Raw genomic sequence first — 25,731 nt, forward strand, 5'->3', positions numbered from 1 at the left:
TTTTCCTGGAAATGAAGCAAATTTTTTACGCGCAACAATAGCACGAATTTCAGCAAGTACTCATATAAGTCCTCAAGGATATTATATGTTTGAAGAAAATGAGGGTAACGATGATGAAGATGATGGAAGAAGCAATGGTAGCTATAATTTTTTTTGGTAGAAAGTATTTTAGCTTAAATGAAACACTCAGTTGAATACACCCCATTTTGAAGTAAAAGTAAATTAATAGAAAATAATTCTTGACTGTAGTAGCAGTGGCAGGTGTACATGGTGACACAACTCTGATGGTGTTTTTGCTTTGGTAAATTAAGTATAAAATAAATCATATATTTAGGCAAAAAAAAATTTTAAATCTGGTGTTGCTAAATAATATAAAGTTTGATTTTATTTGTATTTAAGACATGATTTTATTTTACTAAATAAAATAAAATATTTTTATAAAAAAAAGTTAATATTTTAAATATTTAAGTATTATAATTTATTATTATTTTTTTATTTTAAGCTGAAAAAGCATTTATTCAGAATATGGAGTTTGAAGGAATTCCAATCAGCGATTTATCAGATCCTTCAAATACATTCTGGGTACATCATTGCCCTTACATCTTACCTCAGGTTTTTAGTTACTTTATTTAGTTTTATCTATTATTTCCTTATTATTGTAGTGTTAGTTATAAATTATTATTTGATTGCAATAAGTAAGGTCAGATCTTATTTATCAGAAGTTTAGATTTTTTTCTATTTATCAAAATAAGATATTAATTAAACGAGAAATTAAAATACATTCTTAAATTTTGTTTTGATTTTGTATCAATCAATCAGTTATGGTTAGGTCAACCTGCTATTGGTAACATGTAACATGTAGTCCAGTAAAACCTGCTTCATAGGGTGCAGTAAGTACTCCTTAGCTGAGGTAAAGGTAAGTTACCTAGTAGTAAACTAAGAAATAGGGGTTTTTGTATTAGTAAACTAATAAAAAAAACCTATTTCAGTACTGGGTAAGGGTAGGAGAAGCTCATAAACTATTGATGGTAACCATGGTAATCTTTCTACTAGTAGTAGTAACACAATAGAAATACTTAGCCCTGATCTACAAAAACAAGTTAATACCATGATAGGCATCTGATTGTAAAAAGTTGCTTTTAATGTTGGGGGACTTTGGAATTATTCTATTCTTGACAAGTTCATTTTAAAATAAGGAAAAGTACATTTGTTAAATTATAAGATGTACATTAATAATTTTAATATTTTTTTAAATATTTAATTTGAGAATATTCATGAAGAAATATGTTAGTACAGACACATGAAATCTAGGACATACTCACAAAGTTACATGTTTAAACCTTAAGATACAGCTGAGTATACACCATTAATTGTTAAATAAATATTTTTTTTTGTTCGGCCACTTATGTGATATTGACATAGCAACACCTCAGGTTATAGGAAAATTATCAATAAAAATAATTTAAGTAATTTCTTTCTTCTGCTTCTTTTTTTTTTGTTTTTTTTTTGTTGCAGTTTTGTTAAAAATGCTTTCTGCTATCTCTAAAGCCATGTTTCAAAACTTTATTTTGCAATGAATGTTTGGAATAAAGTAAAACAATTGTATTGCATGAATACACATTAAAAAGCTCTAATAAGTTCAAAGCTCAAAAAAAGCTCTAATAAACATCAATTACAATAAGTGCATTTCAATAATTATTATCCAAAGTAAACATTAAAGACTTGTGATTATGATTTTTAATACTTTATGGTTTAAAAGAAGTTGTGTATAAATATATAAATTTATTGTTTAGAGTAAACTATGAATTATTAATAAAAAATGTCTAAGAAAAATTTCAAATCAGTATTAAAGGTTTGATTGAATTTTTTATGCGTATATGAAAAAGTTATGTTTACAGATAGCGAAATTGTTTTTGGGTGAGTTGTTTAAAGTTATGTTTTACAGATAGCAACATGCTTTAAAGTCTGTTATGTCGCATAATTTACCTTCATGGACTGGTTTAAGTGAGTTGTTTAAAGTTTACAGATAGCGAAAAAGGTTTTTGAATGCGAGCAAAATGTGGCTTATTAGTAAGCTTTGGAGTATGTTTCTATTTTATATTTCTGAAGTTCAGTTATCACTTTTTTTTTTCTCCTATGATGAGTCAATGAATTGTATACTTCAAGAGGAATAGATGGATGTTCTAATTCCTTATTGGAATGAGTCCTCATGTTTTATTGAAACTCATTATTTGGACCTAAATTAAAATGATCTTATGCTGAAAATTTAACAGTAAAAATAAAGCATTAAAGTAATTACCCACAAAAAACTTGCTTCAGCTCTCCATGAATGGGCCAAATAACAACTGGAATTATCTAGATCTTCTTAATGACTGGTGTTTAGCTCTGAGTTATCATCGCTGCTTGATATTAAAGGTTGCAGGTTGCATATGATTCATGGTGCATTTGCTTCTTCAATTCAATGAAAATGCACTTACAATACACCGTTGAAAAGATAATTTAATGCTTATTAATAAATATATGTAAAAAAAAAATATTTTTTGAAAATTACTTCCTTTCAAGTTATACTTTAAATTTCATAAAATTAGTCATTCCTTTTGTATTTCTTGTATTACAAGCTACTTTGAGTCTATGCATTAAAGTAATGAAGTATGCAGTACTGCACTAAGCAGAACAGTATAAATTAAGTAAAACAAAGAAAATGTTTGAGAAATTTTAAATCATCAAATATCTTTCTATTAAATTTTCATTCAAAAATGTCATAAACATAAGAGTTCTAAAATCATGTTCACCAAAAGAATGCAATGCCAAGTACTGCATTTAAAAAAAAATATTTATGTGTACATTTTCATTATTGCCACCCTCTACTTGACAACCACCACAAGCATCCATGCATTTAATTCCATATTTCCTACATATACAGAGATTTGTTATACATTTATTCTTTGAAAAACTTTTACATATACAATGTATAACTAATAATAGACTAGCACCTGTAAAATATGGGTCTCAGCAAGTCTACACCAACCATTTTTATATTTATACCATACTTCAAAATTTTTTAGTAAGCAGTAGAAAAACTATACATATTGTCTACCTTTTAAAAATTTGAATAAAAAATAATTTATAATAACTTTAAAAATTTTTAAGCGCTTTGGTAGTCTAAAAGTGGTAGTATAAAAAATAAAAATCTTTCAAATTTCGGTTTTGAATGTACAATTAATGTTAATTCAAAACCAAAATTTGACAGACAAACAAAAAAATTTCTACCACTGTTTTGATGTTTATTGCAATTTTAAGCTTTTTAATAACTTTCCCCTTTTTTTTGTTATAGTATATTATATCTTTATATATCAACAATAGAACTTTAAAAATAATTTAATTTGTTTTTTAGAAAATTGGAAAAGATTTAAAAAAATTAATATGCAAGCGGCAGGATTTGAATACTCATGTTGTACTTTAGAAATGCAGCAAGCTAACCACTTCAGCCACTTAGACACATTAAACTGCCAATTTTTAACATTGTTTAAAAAACAAAAGACGGAATAACTTTATAAAATGGAAAATAATTGCTTTGAATCAAAATAAAGGAGATTTTAAATCAAAGTAAAACTTTATAAAACTAAAAATATCTATTGAACTTCAAAAATGTTTTATTTTTTATTTTAAAAATTGAAAAAGATTTTAAAAAAAAGTAGAAGAGTAAGGATATAAACCATCGCATTTTACTTCACGATGCTGCAACCTAACCACTTCGGCCACTAAGGTATATTGTTCGATGAAATTTTTAAAACTATTTATTAAACAAGACTTTTTAAAACAGCAAATAAATGCTATAAATCAAAATTAAGGAAATGTTGTCGCAATTTAATTTTAAAGTAAAACTGTAAAACTTGATCTTTGTTTTAACATTACATAGCTTAAAGTTTACATAAGTTAGATACATAAAGTTTACATAAGTTAGTGCATACACTTTTGTTCACATTTTCTGATACAAAAAGTGCTGTGACTCCTTCTTGCCAATAACTCAAGTGTAATAGTTGCCATGACTTCTGTGTCAAACATTCATTAATGAGTAATGGCAGCAGCATTAAATTCAGTATTAAAATATTATAGGATTGTGTGGCTTCTTTATCAGTTGTGACTGGATATAGAATCCCATTTTTATTCTTCCAACTCCATTCTTTCAGTTTTAAATTCATGTTATCGACAAATAGCTTCCAGGTAATTGTGTGGTTATTAAGGTACTCACAGAAGTTCTTAGAGTCTTATCACAGAGCACAGTGGAAGGGCATTTAACTAGAAAGTTTACGCCACCTTCCTTACCATTGGAGCTTATTAGGCTAGAGCTGGCGTTGAACCTTGGATAACTAGGTTCTGATTCAGAACTCTTACCACTGCGCCATGGCTGCATAATTATTTGTAAATGCACAAGAAGTCCATGGAAATACCCTGCTCTTTGGGTTGGTGATATCTTTGTAGGCTCTAACAGTCCATTGCATACCATATCAAAGTATTTTGTGTATTTATTAGTATATTCAAAAATTGTATTTTATAAATTTTTATAGAAAAAATTCAATAAATGTTAACTCAATTTCATAAAAATCCTACAAATTTAATAACTCTAGTTGAGTCCTTGTCATTAGGTAAACAATTTTTATTGTTTTTTTTTTTTAATTATGATTCACTCCCAACAAGGCTGCAAGCAACCACTATTAAATTTGGAGTTACTAGAAAAAAAGAGTTATAAAAAAAGAGTTATAAAGCAAGGAAGCGGTTGACAGAAAACTTAAAAAGTTGAAGGTTCTATGTGTCAGGAAAACATGAAGATGGGAGAGAGTTCCAAAGGGTTGAAGTACGGGGATAAAAGCTAGACGAATAAAAGTTTTTGGAGCATGCAGGGACAGATACAGTAAAAAAATGAGACTTTGATCAATGACGAGTCAAGTGTCAATGAGTTTTAGTTGATGGAACTGGAGATAAAAGCTCCTTTGAGCAGCGAATATGATAGTATTTGTAGAAAAGGGAAAGAGATGCAACTTTACGACAATGGGAAAGAGGCTTTAATAAGATTTTTTTTTCTTCTAATTTATTAGACTTTATTACAGTGATTTCAGAAAAAAAAATAGTGGGTACTTATGGGGAAGTTACAAAATCAGAACAATGAAAATTGCTCAAAATGCATTAAAAACATTAAAAATAAAGTTATTGTTGTAATTTAGTTTGTATTATAATTGTAATGCAAAGTATGTATGAATTTAAAAGTATGAATTTAAAAGTATGAACTTAAAAATAATCAGTACTAGAAATAATTCTTTAATTAAGCCTGAATTAAATCCAGTTTTTAAACACCCTAGCTCTTTCCTGCCCCCTCCTCCTCCCCCGTCCATTTACTTTTTAACACTCACATTTTTCTCCAGAACTTAGAAAAATATTGTAATTGAACACTTTTCCTTTCATGATGTGTCTGGTTTTATGTCTGATGTATGAAATGCCTTTATGCCCAAACACATCACTAAACATAAACATATAAAAACTGAAATTTAGTTTTTAATGTTTTCATATAAAACTTATTAGTAACCTATTAAGTAAAATTGAAAAGAAAGACTTTTAGTCTAATTTGCCTAATAGTCAATATCATGACTATAAATTTTATAATATTTTTCCAATACATTCACTATTCCACCCCTCCCCATGAATTTGACTTATTTGATTATCATTTTCAAATTGAGATTACAATTTATAACAAGTTATGAGTTGACTTGTCAACACAATGCACAAGTTGATTATGTAATAAAGAATATTTAAATGTAATAAACAATCAATATAAACATTGAATCAATATAAACATTGAATTAAATAAATTTTTGCTAAAAAACTTAGATATTTCCATATCACCACATATTTACCTGATATTTCAGACTATACCTCTTGACATTAATTGTTTGTGACTTAACAACATAAGACCTTTTGACATTAGTTGTATGTGACTTTACAAATCTAGACTGCATGCAACCCAGTTGTAATAACTGCCCAGATACCAACACACTTAAAGAGTACTTACTGCTTTGTTTGATAGACATAGCATGGAAGATATAACCTTTAACCAGTGGCAAAAAACCAACAAAAAACATGATATAGTTCCAGTAACCCTTCCAGTGTATGATTTTATTGAAAAAGCTTGTCACCAAATAGACCAATTAAGAGACCACCGTTATATAGCCAAAAATCAAGCACCATATTTGCAGCATCTAAAAATAATTACCAAGTAATTATATTTTAGCATTACTAGACTTTGCTGAAAATTACAGTTTTTAATTTAAGATGCAGTACAAGATTTCCATTAGAACAACAATCAAGCAACATTGCATCCTTTTGTTATTTACTATATCGAAGAAAATATGATAAAATGTAAAAAGTGTTTGTATCATTTCAGATCATTTGCAACGCAATACAAATTCAGTTCATTATTTCATTTATGAAGTAATAAAACAAAAGAGTTGTTGCCTTACTTTAACGATTACATTTATTTTAGTGATGGGGCAGGTTCACAATACAAAAATTATAAAAACATATCTAACTTATGTCACCATGATTATACTATGAGTATACTAATCTAAAATTTCTTTTTATTTCAGGATTTTAAAGAGAAAAATTCCTTCTCTCAATTTTTTATTTTTTATTTTGAATAGATAAAATTTCATAAAATTTTAATGTTATCTTTTTTTTTTATTTACTCTCCAGCTATTTAAAAAACATGTTATGGTTTAAAAAAACATGTTATGGTTTAAAAAACATGTTATGATTTAAAAAAAACATGTTATGGTTTAAAAAACATGTTATGATTTAAAAAAACATGTTATGGTTTTTTTTTTTAGGGTCGAACTGTTTATTTTAATCCTAATGCAAGTGTTTCCTTAAATGCATCAAAAAGTGAAGGTGTTGAAGAAGAAGAAGGGGAAGAAGAAATTTCAGATGATGATGAAGTTCCAATTGAAGTTGGGCCAAGTCTTTTAACATCTGTTTCTGAAGATAAAGGTTTATTGTTTCAAATAAGTGATTTGTTGTTTTGAAATAATTTTAAAAAGTATTTTAAGCAACAGCAAAAGTTTTTAGAATTTATTATTCCCTTTTTTTTTTTAATATGATTTTTTTTGTAATCAGCAGGAATTAATTTGGTGCCTCCTTGGAGTGCATCAAAATCAGGTACTTCATTCCAACAATATGCAATTGCTGTTATGCGCTCAAATATTTGGCCTGGTGCTTATTCCTTCGCTGTTGATAAGTAAGTTTTTGATAAACAGGTGATAAGTAAACTTTTTCAAATTGAAGCAATTTTAAAAAGTTTTACTTTTGAAAACATGTTTGTATTACTAAAAATACAAGAAAAATAATTTTATGTTTTGGCATTATTAAGTTGGAAAATTAAGTTTTGTAAAAGAATAAAAACATTGCTATATTTTTAAATAAACTTAGATTTATTGTTAATAGAAATATATTAAAAATCCATAACATTAAATATAATTAGGGATTGTGATCATAAAGTTTAAAAACAGAATTCAAAAAAAAAAAAATCTGTTCTAAAATGTCCTAAATTGTTGTAATTTGTCTAGAATATTGTGAAATTTTGAATCACATATTTTTGAATCACATATGCATTGGTACAATCACATCAAAACAATCACATCAAAACAAGGTTTGTTTTGCTGTGATTAGGTAGTTATTATTAAATGTACTATGTGTAAGTTCAAGGGGGTGAATTGAGTGATTGCGTATTGCGATATCTTGAAATATTTCTGGTTCTCAAATTCTCATTTTTTATCATTTCTCATTAAAAACAGTAAACACTGTTTTAATGAAAAGTTTAGTTTATCATATTAGGAAAAATAAGACAATTAATTTATGATTGCAAAAATAGTAATAGTGTTAAAGTTCTGTTAAGGTCATTTTTAAGCAAAGTTCTGATCGAAAAAGTTATCTCTAACAAAGTAGTTGAAGAATTTGTTGACATTGACTGTAAAGATTTTAACAACTGGCTCAAACTTACATCTATTTCTTTAGCAGCTTGTATCAATAGATGGCCAGTATACCCATACAGTAATAATTCTATGGGTATACTGTAAAAATTTTCCAAGATTTTATTAACATATAATAGTTAACAATAATAGTAAAAAAATTGTGTATTATTGGCGATATAAATTTAAATTCCTTAACTTATGAAAAAAGTTCAAAAACAAAATCTTTCTATGATATGCTATTTAAATAAAATATATATCCACTTATTAATAAGCCAACGCGATAGACAATATTTAGAAAGCATAGATAGAAAGCATTGCGATAGACAATATTTTTATTAACCACTTTTTAGAAAAGTTATTTGAAACATGAATTTTTAAAACAGACATTAATGACTTCCCTATCTACATTAAAATTAATAACCTTAAAATAACTTTGACTACTCCTCCGAAGATAGTTAACTTTAAAAAGCGCAATCTATCAACATCAAATACAAATAACTTCTTGCAAAAACTATATGAAGGAAATGGGATAAAGTCTATGAATGTATACTATGAAGCATGTAATGCCTTTTTCAATAAGTTTTTAAATATATAAAATGAAACATTTCCATATGAAATAATAGAAGCAAAAACAAAAATAATTGCTAATTGATAGGTATCTCAAATTATATACCTATATCAGTATTATCCGTGTTCTCAAAAGGTATTTGAACGAGTTCTGTGTAATAGAATTTATGGCCATTTTGCAAAAAACAATTTTTTTTACCCCAAACAATTTGGTTTCCAGAAAAATACTTTAACTGAGCGTGCAATTATTGAGTATGAAAAAAATCAGTTCACACTTGGAATGTTTATAGATCCGTCAAAAGTATTTGACACAGTAGATCACTCCATACTTTGATGTAACAAACAAAACGTTTAGTAGAGTTAAAAGTTACCTAACTAACTGAAAACAGTATGTAGTCAATCTGGATTCTGGTACATTAAACATTTTATTTGGAGTTCCACAAGGTTCAATCCTTGGCCCTCTCCTGTTTCTAATTTATATGAATGACTTCTGTAATGTATTTTTAAAATTAAATTCAATGACAAGACAATGCTGCTATCCATAATTAAAAGCTTACAAAAACCTGGTTTAGAGAAAAAAATATTCACGTAATGGTATGGCCCGCATGCAGTCCAGATCTTAACCCAATTAAAAATCTATGGAGAATTCTTTCTAGAAAGGTTTATGAAAATAGTAAGCAATATGAATCGCCATTGGAGCTGAAAACTTGTATCAGAGAAGCTTGGAATGAAATATCTATAGAAACTATCCAAAATCTTGTGACTAGTATGTCAAGTCGCATATTTAAAGTCATTAAAAATTCAGGAAGCAATACTAAATATTAAATGAGCATAAAAACAAAATATTTTCTGTATTTTCTTGTGTATAACGTAAATGAGGCTTGTTCTTTTTTCTCCACAAATTAAATACATTTTCCACAAATTAAATTTTTTTTTATTTGTAATTAATTTGTAATTTTTTCTATTTGTAATTAACACCAATTTATAAACTTTTTAATTTTAGTTAGAAGATAATAAGAGATAAAGTAGATTTAATAATTATTTCACTGCGATTTTTGTTAAATTAGAACAAAAAATAAGGGTGAGGGTTATTCCATTTTCTCTGCCGTAGTTAAAAAAAAATATAGTTTTTATTCAATTAAATCTAATATAATAATTTTAGTATAAAATGTTTTTTTTTTTTAAATCTTTACATGATTTCATTACTTTTAAGACCCAACATGACATACATTTGAAAAACTTTTTTTTTTTATATATATATTTGGGAACCTTTAAAAAGTAAAGTTAATTGAGCTGGGCCTAAATTATATTATTTCAACTTACAATTTTGAAAAATTTTTCCAGACCACAAACCACATGAAATCAAAGGGTAGACTGTATTTAATGGCAATTTTTTTGTGTGCTCACTCTGCTGTGCAATGCAAGTAGTAGTAGTGTAATGAGAAAGTCATTAATTGCTATTGCCACATATCAACAATCTTATTCACCAGTAAAAATTTAGAAACCTTCAGTGCATTCATCCATCGTTTTAAACATTAAATCAGGGAAATTTATAGATGCAAAGATTGTGTATGGATTTCATTAGGGTATTAAGCACTGATAGCTTTTGTGATAAGGTTACCACAATGTGGATTATGTGGTGAGCATTTGGGGATGTTGACATTTGTACTTATTGGCATCATATTTTTGGTATAAAAGATGTCCTAGTTATTCAGAAGTATATTAATTTCTCTCATATTGTTAAGTTAGCTCTCACATTATAAAGTTGAAAATAGTTTCATAATGCACAATAAAGTTAAAAAATAATAATTAGAAAATAATGCACAATAAAATTAGAAAATAAATTAATAATGGAAGCCAAAGTCTTAATTAATAATGCAAATTTTGAGCTATCCATTGCAATGAAGGAATTAAACATGCAGTCAGCAAAAGTGGTTAACATCTTGTTGACTTCAAAAAATGAGAAATTGACTGAAACATCTAAGAAGCTTCTTGAGTTGAAAAAAAAGTTGCAGGAAACAGATTGTTTGCAACCACCTGAAAAAAGAATCAAACATAATTAAGATGTAGGCTTTTTTTTTTAGTTTAATTGATTTCTCCAAAACTTATTATCTATAATATATTTTTTGTTTGTTTTTTTGATGGAGGTTTTTGTTCTTTAAGAAGACCAACATAATGCAATAACTTTTAGTTTTATTTTTTGTACTTGAGTTTTGTGAAAATTGTGATTTACTGTTGATTTTAATTTTTGTTTCTTGTTTTGTGTCAAATACTTAATAAATAATTGTTTTGATCTTCTTGTTTCATATAAAATATAAATAAAATAGATGAGGTATGGACTGATGTAGTGGAGGCGAAACCAGTTTTAAATAAAAACTGCTTTATGTAATAATGTCCTAAAAATTGACCTGAAATTCCAAAAAATGATTGTCCTGAAATTCAAAAATACTATGTGGGAGGTCTGTAATTTTCACTGAAAACTTACAGAAGATACATAGATGACAGTCATGCTAGATTCGACACAAAATCTTGATAAGTTTCTTTAAATTATTTAAAGATCCAGCAATAAAATATACACCAGAAAAATAAAATAAAAAAAGAGTTAGACCTCTTCGATATAACTGTATATAATTGTATATATAAATCTCATGCCATTAAAATTTTTTCCACAAAGTATTTTATTGATGAAACACAGTTTTTAGTAAACATGTTTGCAGAAAATGGACACAATAGATCGAAACTCGAACTAATTGCCAAGAACTATATTAAGAAATAAAAAAACCTTTCCAATATAAATAAACATAAAACAGAAACAAATAAATATACAGTTAAACATCCATGACTCCGAAAATACTAAGAAATGACTCAAAAAACTCAGAAACGAACTTAAACCTCATAATGTCAGAATAATTTTTACTACACTATCTATGCTAAAAAATATATCATGCAATAAAAAATGACAAAATTAATTCCTAATCTCAGAAAACTTCCACTACTGAAAGATACAAGACAATCAAGATAAGAAATCTTGTACAATTTTATAAATCACTTAGGAAAAGAACCGTTCCACTAGAAGAACTGTTCTACTAGAAGAACAATTAATGAAAGATAACAGCAGGATACCACTCAAAATCCAAATTGTCGGTTGCTATTTGTTCTTGGGAGAATCCATCAAAGGAATCAAATTATAAAGCAAATTGAGAAAGAAGTAACAAGTTTATGGCAAAAGAAATTAAGTTTTTCAATTTATCATAAATTTTTTATTTATCAATTCAAGTCGTACAGGCAAAACTGGATCAAGTGCTGAAGACATACAATAAATGTGTAAAACAAAGAAAATATGATCCATTGAATATAGTTTTGACATCACAAAAAAGCATGGTAAATTGTTGTGCAGTGAGGACAAAAGATTGTATCATCTTTAGATTGAAAGCAAAGGACAGCTCGGTATACAACTGGGAAGGCTGCTAGTTCAAACACTATCCATCCATCCAAAAAAAGAAAAATGTCCTTGAAGCCTACTTCAACAACAGCAACAGTACCAACTTCAACTTCTGAATCTGGGTCTAAATCAGAATATTAATTACTAAATCTGAGTCTGAAGATTCAGAGGAACAGTCCCCAAGTACCAGCAAGAACTACAGTAATACCAAAACTGCAACCAAATTAGTAACATCTTCAAAGTTATCAACCAGCAATGCAGCATCCATTTGTCAACAGTTATCTCAAGATGGGATCAATATTCAGACACTATCATAGACTATTATATTCTGATCAACTTTTACATAAATTGTAAAACTTAGCAAAGAAATTAAGAAAATACTACATTTAGAAAGCTGGTCACTGCACTTTGTTGGTAAACATATTAGTCACCAAGAATATTAAGTGTTAGTGTTAAAGAATAAACAAAGAGAAGTTAAGTTACAAACACTAGATCTACCAGACTTAAAAGCAGATATTGTTGTTAAAGGTGTAACAGATATTCTTGATGAATACAATTTATAGATGAGTATAAAGATGATTGTCCGCTGCAATCTTCTTTATACTCTTCTATAAATTGTATTTATCAAAAATATCTGTTATAGCTTTAACAACAATATCTGCTTTTCAGTTTGGTAGATCTAGTGTTTGTAACATTTGTAGTGTTTGTTTACACTATAAATGCAAACACTGGAAGAAGGAATGGGATTGTCAGTCAGTTACAAAGATCCTAAGAGGTTTTACTGAAAAAAAAACTGGAAGAACCACAATTGGTTGTCCTTCATGTTCTTGATTGAGTCCTTCGCATAGCAATAAACAGAATTTGTAAAGAATCCCAGAGTTTGTAAAAAACTATGAATAGCTCAGAATTTCAAAAATGGTAAAGAAGTGATTACTGAATCAGCAAGATGGCGTGATGATATGGAACTTCTTTTTCATTTAACTTGGGTGTTCCGCTTTCTTGAAGCATCTGGAGTATATCCTAAAGTAAAGTTTCATAAAATGCCTAAATTAAATAATGCAAGATGGAATTCCCAAATAATACTAGATCTTTTGGCATTTATTTGTCTTCTAGAGAGAAGAGACTCACTACTTGACATTTTTAGATTCATCACTCACAGATGAGCAGTTGGTTTACTTACCAAATGTACAGTGTAGATGATTATCAGAAGCAATGTAGCAGCTTGCACAGTCACTAAAAAGCATTAAATTCAGTGAAAAAGTTTTGGAATTGAGACTGGAATTTGCCAGAACAAATCAGTATCCAGAGCGAGCAATCAAGTGTCTCCAAGATCTTTTTGACACTGTAAAAAAAAAGAGAACCTCCTGCTTATATTTTTAACTAGAAAAATATAAGAATTATATATTACACTTTAGTTAAGCTGATTACTACACAACATTTTTTCAATATATACAGTAGCTTTTCGTACTTAAAGATTGTTATTTAATCTTGTAATTTTGTATTTATTTATAATTTAGAGTGTTATGATGTAATAATAAACTGTTAAATGCTTCAAAACTACTTCAAAACTATTTAAAAAGTTGAATCATGTCTCCTCCTTGTCTCCTTTTTGTCAAGGTAGTTAAGTCAAGAGCTTTTAGACAATTCTCATAGTTGAATTTTTTAAGTGATGGTATTAATCGAGTTGCATGATGTTGGGCTCTTTCTAATAAATCAATTTCACCCTTTCAAATAGGTGACCAAATTGGTACTGCAAACTCTAACAGTGGTTGAACAAAAGAAACATAAAGTATTCTCAGAAGTCTAATATCTAAACAAGCAAAGTATTTTCTAATTCGACCCAACATTTGGTTGGCTTGACCTACACATTTTGTTACATGATTTTTTTCATTTCAGATTGCTTGAGAAGATTACTCCAAGATCACTTTCAGATTCTGTTATGTTTAACTTATGTTCATTGATATAAAAGAGTGTTTTTTTGTTATTCTGGTTAAAGTGCATGACAATACATTTCCAAATCAATATAGGTGATAGGCAAATCGTTTATAATATAAATGTATTATAAACGATTTGCCTATCACCTATATCGATTTAGATATAAGTGATAGGCAAATCGTTTATAAATAGCACAAACATGAGTGGTCCAATTACTGACCCCTGTAGCACACTACTGGTAATTTCTGCCCAAGAGGATACATTTTTGCCTATCACAACTCTTTGTTTTCTTATTATTGTATTATCAAACCAGATGTTCCATAAGCTGTAAGTTTAAGCAACAATCTTTAATGTGGCATTGTGTCAAATGCCCTGGTTAATTCCCAAAAAACAACATCAACAGGTTTACCATTCTCTGTACAGAAGAGTAATATTTGCTGATCAATATTGAACTGGCAGTTTGTTTGTTTCAAATAACTCTTTAAGAATATATGTAAGTGGAATGGCAAAGACTGATGCACAATTCTTAAAAATAGCTGAATGTAAATTTATCAACACCACTTGACTTGTTTTCTTCCAAGTTTTTTAATCTTAGATGGCATCTTCATATGTAAAATCTTCATTTGTCATAATGAATGTTTCAGTAGTTGATAAATTAAAAGAAGGCAGTAGACCATCATCTTCTTTCACAAATACAGCTTGAAAATTTTTGTTTAAGATATCAGCAATATCTTTTGAATTTTGAGTTTCACCATTTGCTCCTTTTAATGCTTTTATAGAATCTTTAACTGGTTGTTGATTGTTCATGTAGAGAAGCTTTGGATTCTTGGTGGCTCTTTTTACCAGATTAAGCTTAAAGTTTTGTTGCACTTATTTAATCTCATCTGCTACATTTTTGAAAATCATTTTGTATTTAGATTTCACACAGGGTCTTTCCATTTACATGAGCAGTTTTTGTATCTTAAATTTCGTTTGCTTCTAATAAGAAACTTTAACCTAGCATTAACCCAGGTTGTTTTGTTTTTTAAAGAGTTTGATGTAATCATTTCACTTTTTTTAATTAGAGTGAAATGATTACATGTCACCGTGGTGTAAAAAATCAGTTCATCAAACATTTTTTATACATTTTATTACTGAAGCATTGTATCCAGTCAACGTTTAAATTAGATCAGATATGAGTTCAAAATTGGAATTAGCAAACATGAAATTAACAAATCTTTGCTTGCTTTTATTTTCATGGATTGCTTTGTCAGAAAAGATGAAACTGAAATATATTATTAGATAGCCTGTTTATGTTTCCAAAAACAAACTTTGAATCTATTTCATTAACACTTGCTGACTGAGTTTTAAAGACCAAATCAAAGGTATTCTCATGTTGTTCATCTGACAGCTGGAATGTTAGTATGCAGATAAAGAAATTTATCATTTAAAATATTTATAAATTAACATTAAATTCCATTCTCATTTGCAATTGCATTAACACAGCTGATTTAAAATTGCATTGACTAGCTGATTAATGGGAAATTGAAGTTGCCCATGATAAGTAAGTCTTTGAACTTAGTTTTGTCTATATATTTGCATGCCAGACCGAAAACCACATCAAATTTTGCCATATCTAAAAAATCATTTGGTCTGTAGATCCAAGTAAACACTTGTCATTATCAAAATAAACAACTGGCCACACTTATTCAAGTTTACAGGGATATTGAACAGCATCATTTAGTTCATGGGAGTCTAATGAGTTCTCTATATATAAACAAACATAACCAATTTTTAAAAACATTAAAACTGAGATTACTGAAAAGTATTTAAATCTTCAAAATTAGTGCTTTTTATTTTTCACCTGTTTCCTTCGGAAAAATGAAAAATATTTCCTTGTGAGAAAACTTATGCTGAGGACTCTTGTTTACTCAAAAACGTTTTGACTCTTCTCTCATTAAAATACGAAAGCTTAAATTTTGAAGGTTTTCAATAATTTTTAGTAATCTCGGTTTTTATATTTTCACATTTATTTTCTCGGTATTCCGAGACCAAGATTCCGAGATAGAAAAATGAGCGAGGTTTCCGATACAGAGATGTTCGAGAAAGTATAATGGTAACCTTCAATGTTTACAACTGAATCACTTTTAAACCATTTTTAATATCACTTTGAACTCATTTAGTTTGTTATCGAGTGAAGTAGCATTTAGGAATAAACAGCTTTTTAATTTTATTACTATCTGACACTGAGTTATATAGAAATTTATTATCTGATTTTTTTTTTAATTTGATTATCTTATTGCCACAGATGCCATACCGAAAGGGAACATAGTCTGTTCTTGCTTGATTTATTTTAGTTTTGAGGTTATATATATATATATATATATATATATATATATATATATATATGTTATATATGTTATATATGTTCTGAGATTATATATATCAGGGTTGGCATTAAAAATCCGCCCAACAAAACCCAATAAAACCCGCCTAGAAAAACCTAATAAAATCCAGGAAAGCTGAGTTTTTCTGAGATATTTTATAATATTATGAACTATTATATGATTAATATATACTATTATTAACCAATATTTCTGAATATAAACATATTATAGAGCTAGCTATAAAGGGAAATTTTTAAATCAAACACAGTATTATTTTTATTTAAAACAATTTTATTTTGGAAACTAAACAAATTAGATTCATTCAATTAGATTTTTTAGAATAAATACACTTTGACAAGACTAATTATATTTTTGATATACTTTTTACAAAAAAAAACTATTTTTGATACTGTCTATATATTTGCACAAGCTTTTCACCTTTTTCACTTCCTAATTTATTTCTAACATTTGACCAGATAAAACCAAATGAAGAAAATATTCTTTCTATTGATCCTGAGCTAGCAGGGCATGTTTAAAGTTTAGAAATAAATTTGAAAAATCCTTCAGGCAATTTATTCTGAACTTATTTATCATTTCTCTGGTTAATGATAGACCACCAATCACTGTACAATATTGTTAATATGATTAGATCGTTCAACATCCTTTTAGGAAATGCATCACAATCCTTTAATTTAAGCAAAATCAACCCAGGTACAAAATCAGGATAATGATTGTAAAGCCATTCTTCAGCCTCATCTTTATTTTTAATCAGCAGGTTTTTGCCTATGAAACATTGCATTTAGAAAAAATTTAATTTTTTGTTTATTTAACATGGTATTTTAATTTTTATTACTTTTCCTTTACACCTACAACACCTTACACCTACAATACCTTACACCTACAACACCTTACACCTACAACACCTTACACCTACAAAGTCTTATTATGTAACAAAAACTTTAATTTAAAAAAATTAAATACGTGATCTAAAACAACACTAAATATTTTGAGTTGAGTTTGAAGACTGTTAGCTTCACTAAATATTGCTCGATTTTTAATAATTTTTCTCATTTTGATAGGTATATCATGATTATCTACTATTTATGCATAAATTTGGTAGATTTTTATGTGTATTTCTATACAGTCAATTTTGGAGTTTCATCGGGTATCGTTTGGTAACTGAGGCATATGCCCTATTTTTTCACACTTTCCCATCCCTTAAAATAAAACTTGAATTGCTATTCTTAAACTTTTATATATTTTTTATACTTTTATATAATCCACAAATACAAATAATGTTTACATGAGGTTGATGTGTATTGCGAAAATATTTCTGCACTTCAACCACATGTTTGATGGCATCTTGGTATGTTACTTCTTTTTCTAAAAGATTTTAATAATGTGCTGAACACCCATTAAGTTAATCCCTCATTTTTTTCATCTTATTTTCATTATCTGTTACCACAGGAAATATTTCTTTGTTGTATGTTTTTTTAAGACCTTTAATGACATTACAAAGGAGTTCAGTACAATACTTGGCTATTTTTGTATTTGATGCACAATCAGTAATGCATAAAATTTTAGACTTAAGTCCGTCATATGCACTATGAGCATTAATGAGATCATTAGTAACACTACTCCATCCATCTTGCATAATTGTTATTGTTTTCTCTTAAGTTGATCCATCATTTTGTTGTTTACTTCCTCATAAACTTTTTCTAAGAGCTCTTGTCTAAGTATTTTACGGTTAGGTGGATTATATCCTGGTCTCAATGAGTTGATCATATCTATAAATTCTTGATTTTCAGAAGTTTTAAATGATACATTTGCACTGAAGAAAAATTTTGGAAGTACATTATCACAATTTTCATTTAAGTATTTTGACAAATTGAGATTGTTTCCTTCTGTATGCTTATGTAAAAACTTAAACTTTATTTGGCAATGCTTTAAATAGGGCTTTACTCATTTTATCTTGTTCAACACTCAGAGTTTTACACGAAGGGGTTACCATAAAACAAAGAAACGAAGTCTGCAATTTTTTGCCAACCTCAAACACTTTAAGGTTGGCAGTTAGGTCAGCATTGCTGAATGCCAACTCTAATTCCAAGGGTTGCTTGTTGCTAATCAAAACATGACAATAGTTGCATAAAACTTTTGTACTGTTTCAACTTCAGTTACTTCATCCCATTCTCCAGCTTTCTTTCTCCTTCTTCAAATCAGCATTTTTAATTATAAAAAAATATTATTTTTAAATTCAAATTAAGTCAATACATTTGAATTTTTTTATATTTTATTACAGTTTTGAATTATTTTTTAAACTGTAATAATAAAACATTTTTTGAAAATAATTTTGTTATAAATTAGTTGTTATAAATTTTTCGAAAACATATAAAATATATTTTAAATCAATTTAAATTTTATAAAATTATATTAGTTTTCAATATTATTAAACAAACAAAAAAATTTTTTAACAAATATAAAAAAAATAAAAACCTAAAATTACCCAAAAAAGCCCACTGGGGTGAGTTTTTTGCTAACTCTGATATATATGAGCATACTGCGAGAATGAGGAGGAAAAAAAGTGAAAGGTATGAAAACACATGCTAAACTCCAAAACCCTTTTTTTAACTATTTACAATTACTTTTAAGCAAAAAAGTTATTAAAAAAATCTTTTTATCATATTATTTTTTTATCATGTTTTTAAAGTTGTAAGATTTGTATAAATGTGTTTTGACACTTATTTACAGTCCTGTTGTGTAGAGTTAAAAATCACATCATATCCATGATTGAGTACTTTGATAATGTTATATTGTATTTTTTTAACATAATATACATGGTTGTTAATATTCATTTATACTTTTTTTCTTACATCATTAAATGCATTGTTTTATTTGTTGTTTTTAAGCATTAAATTTTTCGTTACGACTGTCATAAACATTAAAATACTTGTTAAACTTTAAGTAAAAACTATGAAACTCAGCATATAATAGCATCAATATGTGCTAAATACATATACAAAATGATTTTTTTTTTTGCAATGCTGTTCATTGCATTAAATCTGACAAAGTTGTTTTGTTCAGAAGTGGTAAAAAGTAAATAAAGTAAGAGTAAAGGCTAGAGATAGTGTCTCAATAAAAATATTCATCTTGGGCAAATGTTAATTACATCCACCTACTGTTTTGTACGAGGCATCCTAGGCAAAGACTTTAGAGGCAAAGACTTTTGCACATGGATGGAGTCCTTGGTAATGCTTTTGGTGCGCATGAGCAACACCACATAAGGAGCCCTATGTTATGACTTATTATACTCCCAAGCAATGAGCTATGCATATTTTTCAATCCTGTTAATTAACTTAAGGTTAATTAACAGGATTGAAAAAATTGCATAGCTCATTGCTTGGGAGGCCGTGCTCTATCTATAAAATGAGTCAAGTTCTCTTAAATATGCCAGTAGTAATCAACATATTAAGCAAAAAAAAATCAACCCCACCACCTTACTGTTTTAATATATCTTTACTAATATTCATGGTCTGTGAAGCAAACTTCTATCAATTGAATCTTACTTCAAGATCACATAATTTGCTTGCTTTTAGTGAGACTCATTTAAATTCTGCTATTCCTTCTTCTGATCTCAGTGTTGACGGGCACTATCCTTCGATTCGCAAAGACTCCAATAGTCACATGCTTGGCTTAGAGGTATACATATGCATCAATTCACCTATTTGTCATGAAATCAGGTTCAAATCCTTTGACCATTCCTTTATGTGCTTCGGCTTAGCACCTCTTCACTCTATCATCTTTCTCTTTGTTCTTTATCGTTCTCATTCGTCCCAAGGCTGCACTCTTTTAGATATAACTTCTGATCAAATTGACCATGCTCTCACTCTTTACCCCTCTGCCAATATTGTTGTTATTGGTGACTTTAATGCTCATTACACTGAATGGCTTGGCTCTAACGCCACTGACCCTGCTGGCATCATAATAAAGCCTATAACTTCTGCATTTCTCAATCCCTTACTCAGATAGTTAACTTTTTGACTCTTTTTCCTGACAACCCTAATCATTTACCTTCACTCCTTGATTTATGCCTGGTCTCTGATCCTAGTTTGTGTTCAGTTTCTCTTTTTTCTCCTTTAGGTGGTTCTAACCATGCATTTTTGTACTACTTTTCCTTACTACCCTAAAGCTGGCTTGGACTCTTTTCGTGATTTTCTTCGTGACAGTCCTTGGGCTGATGTCTTTTTCCTCTTAGCTGATAAATGTGCCTCCTACGTAACCTCCTGGATTCAGGCAGGAATGGATGCATTTATTCCTTCTCGTCGATTCCAAGTCAAACCTCATTCTACTCCATGGTTTTCACTCTCTTGTGCAACTGCTGTATCTAATTCTAATCATTTTTTCCATCTTTTTCAAAAGAACAACTCTCTTGAGAAAAACACCATTTATATTGCAAGAAATCATTGTAAAAAGGTGCTGTCAGATGCTAAGCCCCATTATTCTCAGTTCACTAAATCTTGTATCTTATCTCAGAAGTTAGGCTCTAGAGACTTTCGGAAAATCTTCAACAGCATTGTTATCAAAGGAAGGTCTAACATTCTATCTCTCAAGAAACAAAAATACCACAAAATGTTCTCCCTTCCCCCTGCCCAAACATGAGGGCAGTGATGTAATAAAATTTTTAACTTGTATTTTATGTCTTCACTTTGTTAGGTTTAGTATATACTATTATTAAAATATACTATTTTATACTAAAACTAAATTCATTGACAGCTTTTAAAAATATTTCTCATTTAAAATATTCTCATTTAAAAATATTGTAAGTTACAAAAGTTATGACCATGCAAAATTTACAACCTACTCATTTTGGAGGGTCAGAATTTTGCATGGTCATAACTTTTGTAATTTAAGAATATTCATTCCTGCACTTATATTTGGGCAGGGTTTTTTTTTGTCCCCTTGCCTCCACCATCACAATTTTTTATAATATCTTCTCATTTGGAATTGGCATGATACTTAAGTTTGCAGTTCATAAAAGTGTCTTTTCTGAAACATAAAAAAATCCTGCATGCGCCCATGATGTATATTGGTCAAAAGTTTGGACTCAATTCATATATTGCAAAAAAAAAAGAAAGATTTTTTTCTTCGTATGTATTTATTTGTATTGTTTACAATAAAATAATCATACCTTTAACAAAGATTTTAAAGATCATGCAATATATTTTCTATATTTTTTTAAAACAGATTTTTCCCATTTTTTTAATTACTCAAATTGTTTACAATAAAATAATTTTTCAACAAAATAAGATAATGAAGATGAAGATATAAAAAATCTTTCAAATGAATCAGAAATCAAAACGAAGATGATGATATTAAAAATCTTCCAGAATTTTTTTTAATTTTAGGTTCTTCTATCTGGTGTTATAAAAGCAAAAAGTATCCTCTTTTTGCTTTTATAACACCAGATTGTTGAGTTGTCCAATCTTTATGTATTTTTGCCAAAAGGTTTTACTCATAACAGCACTTTGAGAAACTATTTTGAGAAACATTTTGGTTTTTGACGCAATTTTCTGTGTTGAACAACCTTTCTTGTGTAATGCCACAATAGCAGCTTATTTTTCTACACTCAGCTTTGTTTTTTTACCCATTTTTCTTCAACCAAAACATTAAACATGCTTAAGAATTATTCTATAAACGTTACAATATCTAATACAAACAATATTTTGAATACCTTTCTGTATAAAAATACTAAAAAACACAACAACAAAAAAATTAATCAATTTAGCAAAATATCTCCAATTATTTCAGCAATATAAGGTAACGCAGGGTAACACTTTGACATGTGGTTAACATTGACATGTATTAGATAAAATGTTATTACCAGTCACCCGATGATTATTGTTTAAGTTAATTTAACAGATGTTGTAGCCAAATGTGAAATGAACGAATATAACTATTTTTATCCAAATAATAGTAGGTGTAAATAAATTAAACTAATTTCTAGTTTTTTTGTTGCTGAAAAATTTTAGTCAAAAAATTATTAATAGCATACATAATATCATTTTTACATGTGTTTTTATGATGTTGTTTCTAAATACTAAGCATTTAAAAATTTTTGCAGCATTTTTTTTTAAATGCTAGTTTTAGTTGTGGGATGACAGTGACAGGAATGCTTAAGTCAATTGGCCTCATGGGCCAAGAATCAAATAAAAATTGGCGGAATGTCTTGCATTGATGAATCTTTAACAATTACATGAAATGAAATCAAACAAAGCCAATCCTAAATTAAAAGAAGAACTCTAAAAAAAATGTACCAATACATCAAATTTCAAAAGATCTAAAAACCGACACTTGCAAAAAGTTCGAATCCACACCTAATAATGTTGCATAATATTAGTAAGGACAAAACATCAACCTGAAAATGTAAAATATCGTGTTTTTTCTGAAATTAAACCAAACACTAAAAAATTTGTAGGTTGGTGCTCATATTTCAAAATGTTTTCTCTATTTTGTTTGTCAATGATAATGTTATCCCTCATGATGTAACTTTAACATTTATAGCATAATACATTGTACTGTCAATGTTACCCCATATAGGGGTAACATTGACAGTTGATCCTTAAAAACAAAATTTATTATCTACCAATAATATTGAATAACTAATTAAATTCTTCGTCAGTTTATGGCAACAATATCATTGGTAAACAAATAAAAATATTATTTACTAAATATTACTTAGTTTGTCACAGCTAAAAAATATATATATATTTTCTAAAGTTGTGTCAATGTTACTCTTACCCAATTATAACAGCAAAATATAGCCAAAATATTCATTATTGTAATAATGATAAAAATATATCAATGTTCACAAATAGGTGTAAAACTCTTTATAATCAAAATGTCATAATAGTGGGCTAAAATTATTGTTACGTAGTGGAATGAAAGGAGCTTTAATTTTCAAAGATCATTGCGTAGAGTGAGCTGAACCTAAACTTTTGACCAGTGGCGTATATGAATATATATAAATATAATATGTATATGTGTGTGTATGAGTGTATATGTGTATATATATATATATATATATATATATATATATATATATATATATATATATATATATATATATATATATATATATATATATATATTGTTTGACTTATTATATACTTTTTCTTTTTTTATGTCTTGCAGAATTTATTGCAATATTTACATTGGTTATGGGCTGAGGTATTGTGAAGGTAATTTCAACCCTGCTATCCCTCCGTCAGTACAAGATGAGTATTCTGATATTCCTAAGGTAACAGAATGTGACGATCCAACTGTTGAACAAGAAAGATCAGTTAAAGTTTTAGAAGAAGAAGTTGAATCCATGGATGAAGAAGAATCTGATGACTCAGAAGACGATTACTGAAATAAAGTTACTAATTTACAAATGAAAAATTTTTTGATCTGGTTTTCCTTTTTTTTTATTTTTTTCCTTTTTTTTAATTACAATTCATTTATTAAAGTAAATTAAGTAAAACATATAAGTATTTATTTACAAGTGATTTTTTTACTTTTAAAAGAAATAAATTTAATAAATATGCTAAATTGTTAAAAAGTAGTAAAACTAAGTAAGACAAAAAAAAATGCAAATATAAAATACGTAATGATGATAACGTTTAATGAATATATAATACATCTATTATTATTATTTATGTTGATATAATAAATTATTTTGTTCTGGTTATAATCAAAGTTTTTATTGATTTCCTAAAAAAATCCAAACGAATAAATTTTACTGAAAAATTATAAATTTCTAATGGTTTTTTAATTTAATTTCAAAAGATTTTATAACATATTTTGTTTTACACTAATTTTATTTTTTAATTGTAAAAATGTTTTTATCAATTTTTAATTTCGAGTGGCATGAATTTCTTTTTAAAAGGATTTTTAGTTTTAATAATTATTTAATTAATTTCAATTTAGCTATTCTAAAAGTTCAATTTAGTTTTTTTTTAAAAAAAAAAGCACATTTGGTGCAAGTAAAGTGTTGTTCAAAAAGCATTGTTTCATTTCGGCGTAGATTAATCTAAAACAATATGGATTTAAATCTGGTCATTCAATCAATCAAACAATTATTCGTTTAGTACATTAAGCATTTAAAGCCTTTAATGAAAAAGAAAAATTACTTTAGGTGTCTTTCCTGATCTACCGTAACATGAGGTTACTTCAATCCACTTTATTGCGATTTTTGATTTTAACGATCAATTTTGCTCTATTCAAAAAAACTTTTATTCAAATCTTTTTTTTATTTAAATTATTGATAAAGATATCGATCAACCTTTAATTCGAGCTAATTAATATAAAATAGAAAACAAATATAGTTTTTAGTTTTTCAAAAAGTGGCCTGTTACCCTGGGTTGGTGTTTCTTTAGGCCATGCATACTTGGTGTTCTGTTTTGTTTCATTTACATTTAAGTTGCTTAAATAATTACTTTCATAATGTTAAGACAAATACTTAAAATTTACTTAAGGAAATATCTCCAAATTGTTAAAACAAATGTCCTTTGATCTATATAAAGACAATAAAAAATGGAAAAAACGTTGTATATTGTATTAAATATTTTTTTTTGTTCTGTAATAACAATAAATTGGTAAGTTGGTAACTACTCTATATAAATATCTAATGTTTAAAAATAGTTGTTTCAGTCAGATATGAAGGCACGTAGCTTACACTATGTTATTTTCTTTACAATGTTTTAAAACATTCTGACTGATGTGTGATGACGAATTATCCCCAATAAGAACTTTTTTCCGGTCTGTTTTTTCAGTATAGGAAACAAGTGAGCAATAAACCACTCTTCAAATGTAACACTATCTTCCATCCATGTTCTGTGCGATTGTACCTAGTTCCATGGGGACCGTTTTCAGTCCACGTGGACTACAGATTTTCTGATTTGTAGACGACATGAGGTGGTATCGTACATCCAGCAACATTGCCACAAAACATGATTGAAATATTGGACTTTGATGAGTTTATTACTCTTTCAGGGTATTTACAGCCTCTACGACATATAACTTTTTTGTGTCCTGGGTCATCACTTATGTTTGTTTCATCATAGTTGTATATATTTTCTGCTTGCACATTTGTAACAACTTGGGTGAGGTTTTCAATATGCTCGCTTAAGGTTTTTATATTAATAGTAGCCTGATAGCGTTTTATATTGGCAGCAAAACGCAAAGCTACCATAGGATGTCTTTTTAAAAACATTCTACTCCATTTTAGTCCTGGAAAATTATTTCTAAACTATGGAATAGTTTAATTTTGCAAAGTGAGGTAATCCTTCACAAACCTAAAATCCAATCATCCACGGGGAATCCAAACTCAGACACTGCCAGGATGTGAGCAACAAAAGCTGATTCT

The 25,731-nt window shown here is 28.1% G+C and overlaps 1 protein-coding gene across 4 annotated transcripts in view; it reads left to right on the forward strand.

Moving 5' to 3' along the window:
• The window catches only part of LOC100207244 (radial spoke head protein 4 homolog A), a 43,577-nt gene extending 19,812 nt beyond the window's left edge, over positions 1-23,765 (forward strand). For 2 of the 4 annotated variants that reach the window (XM_065804461.1, XM_065804463.1), the window contains 5 exons: positions 1-137; positions 503-612; positions 6,879-7,038; positions 7,168-7,285; positions 23,517-23,765. The exon at positions 1-137 is cut by the window's left edge and continues 17 nt beyond it. In XM_065804461.1, coding sequence (XP_065660533.1) covers positions 1-137; positions 503-612; positions 6,879-7,038; positions 7,168-7,285; positions 23,517-23,736 — 745 coding nt within the window. In that variant the 3' untranslated portion in view covers positions 23,737-23,765. Of the gene's footprint in view, positions 138-502; positions 613-6,878; positions 7,039-7,164; positions 7,286-23,516 lie in introns of all 4 variants that reach the window. The other 2 variants (XM_065804460.1, XM_065804462.1) reach the window with 1 other exon arrangement.
• The last annotated feature ends 1,966 nt before the right edge of the window (positions 23,766-25,731 follow it).

The sequence above is a fragment of the Hydra vulgaris genome, chromosome 09 (assembly GCF_038396675.1).
Source record: "Hydra vulgaris chromosome 09, alternate assembly HydraT2T_AEP".
Taxonomy (NCBI): Eukaryota; Metazoa; Cnidaria; class Hydrozoa; order Anthoathecata; family Hydridae; genus Hydra; species Hydra vulgaris.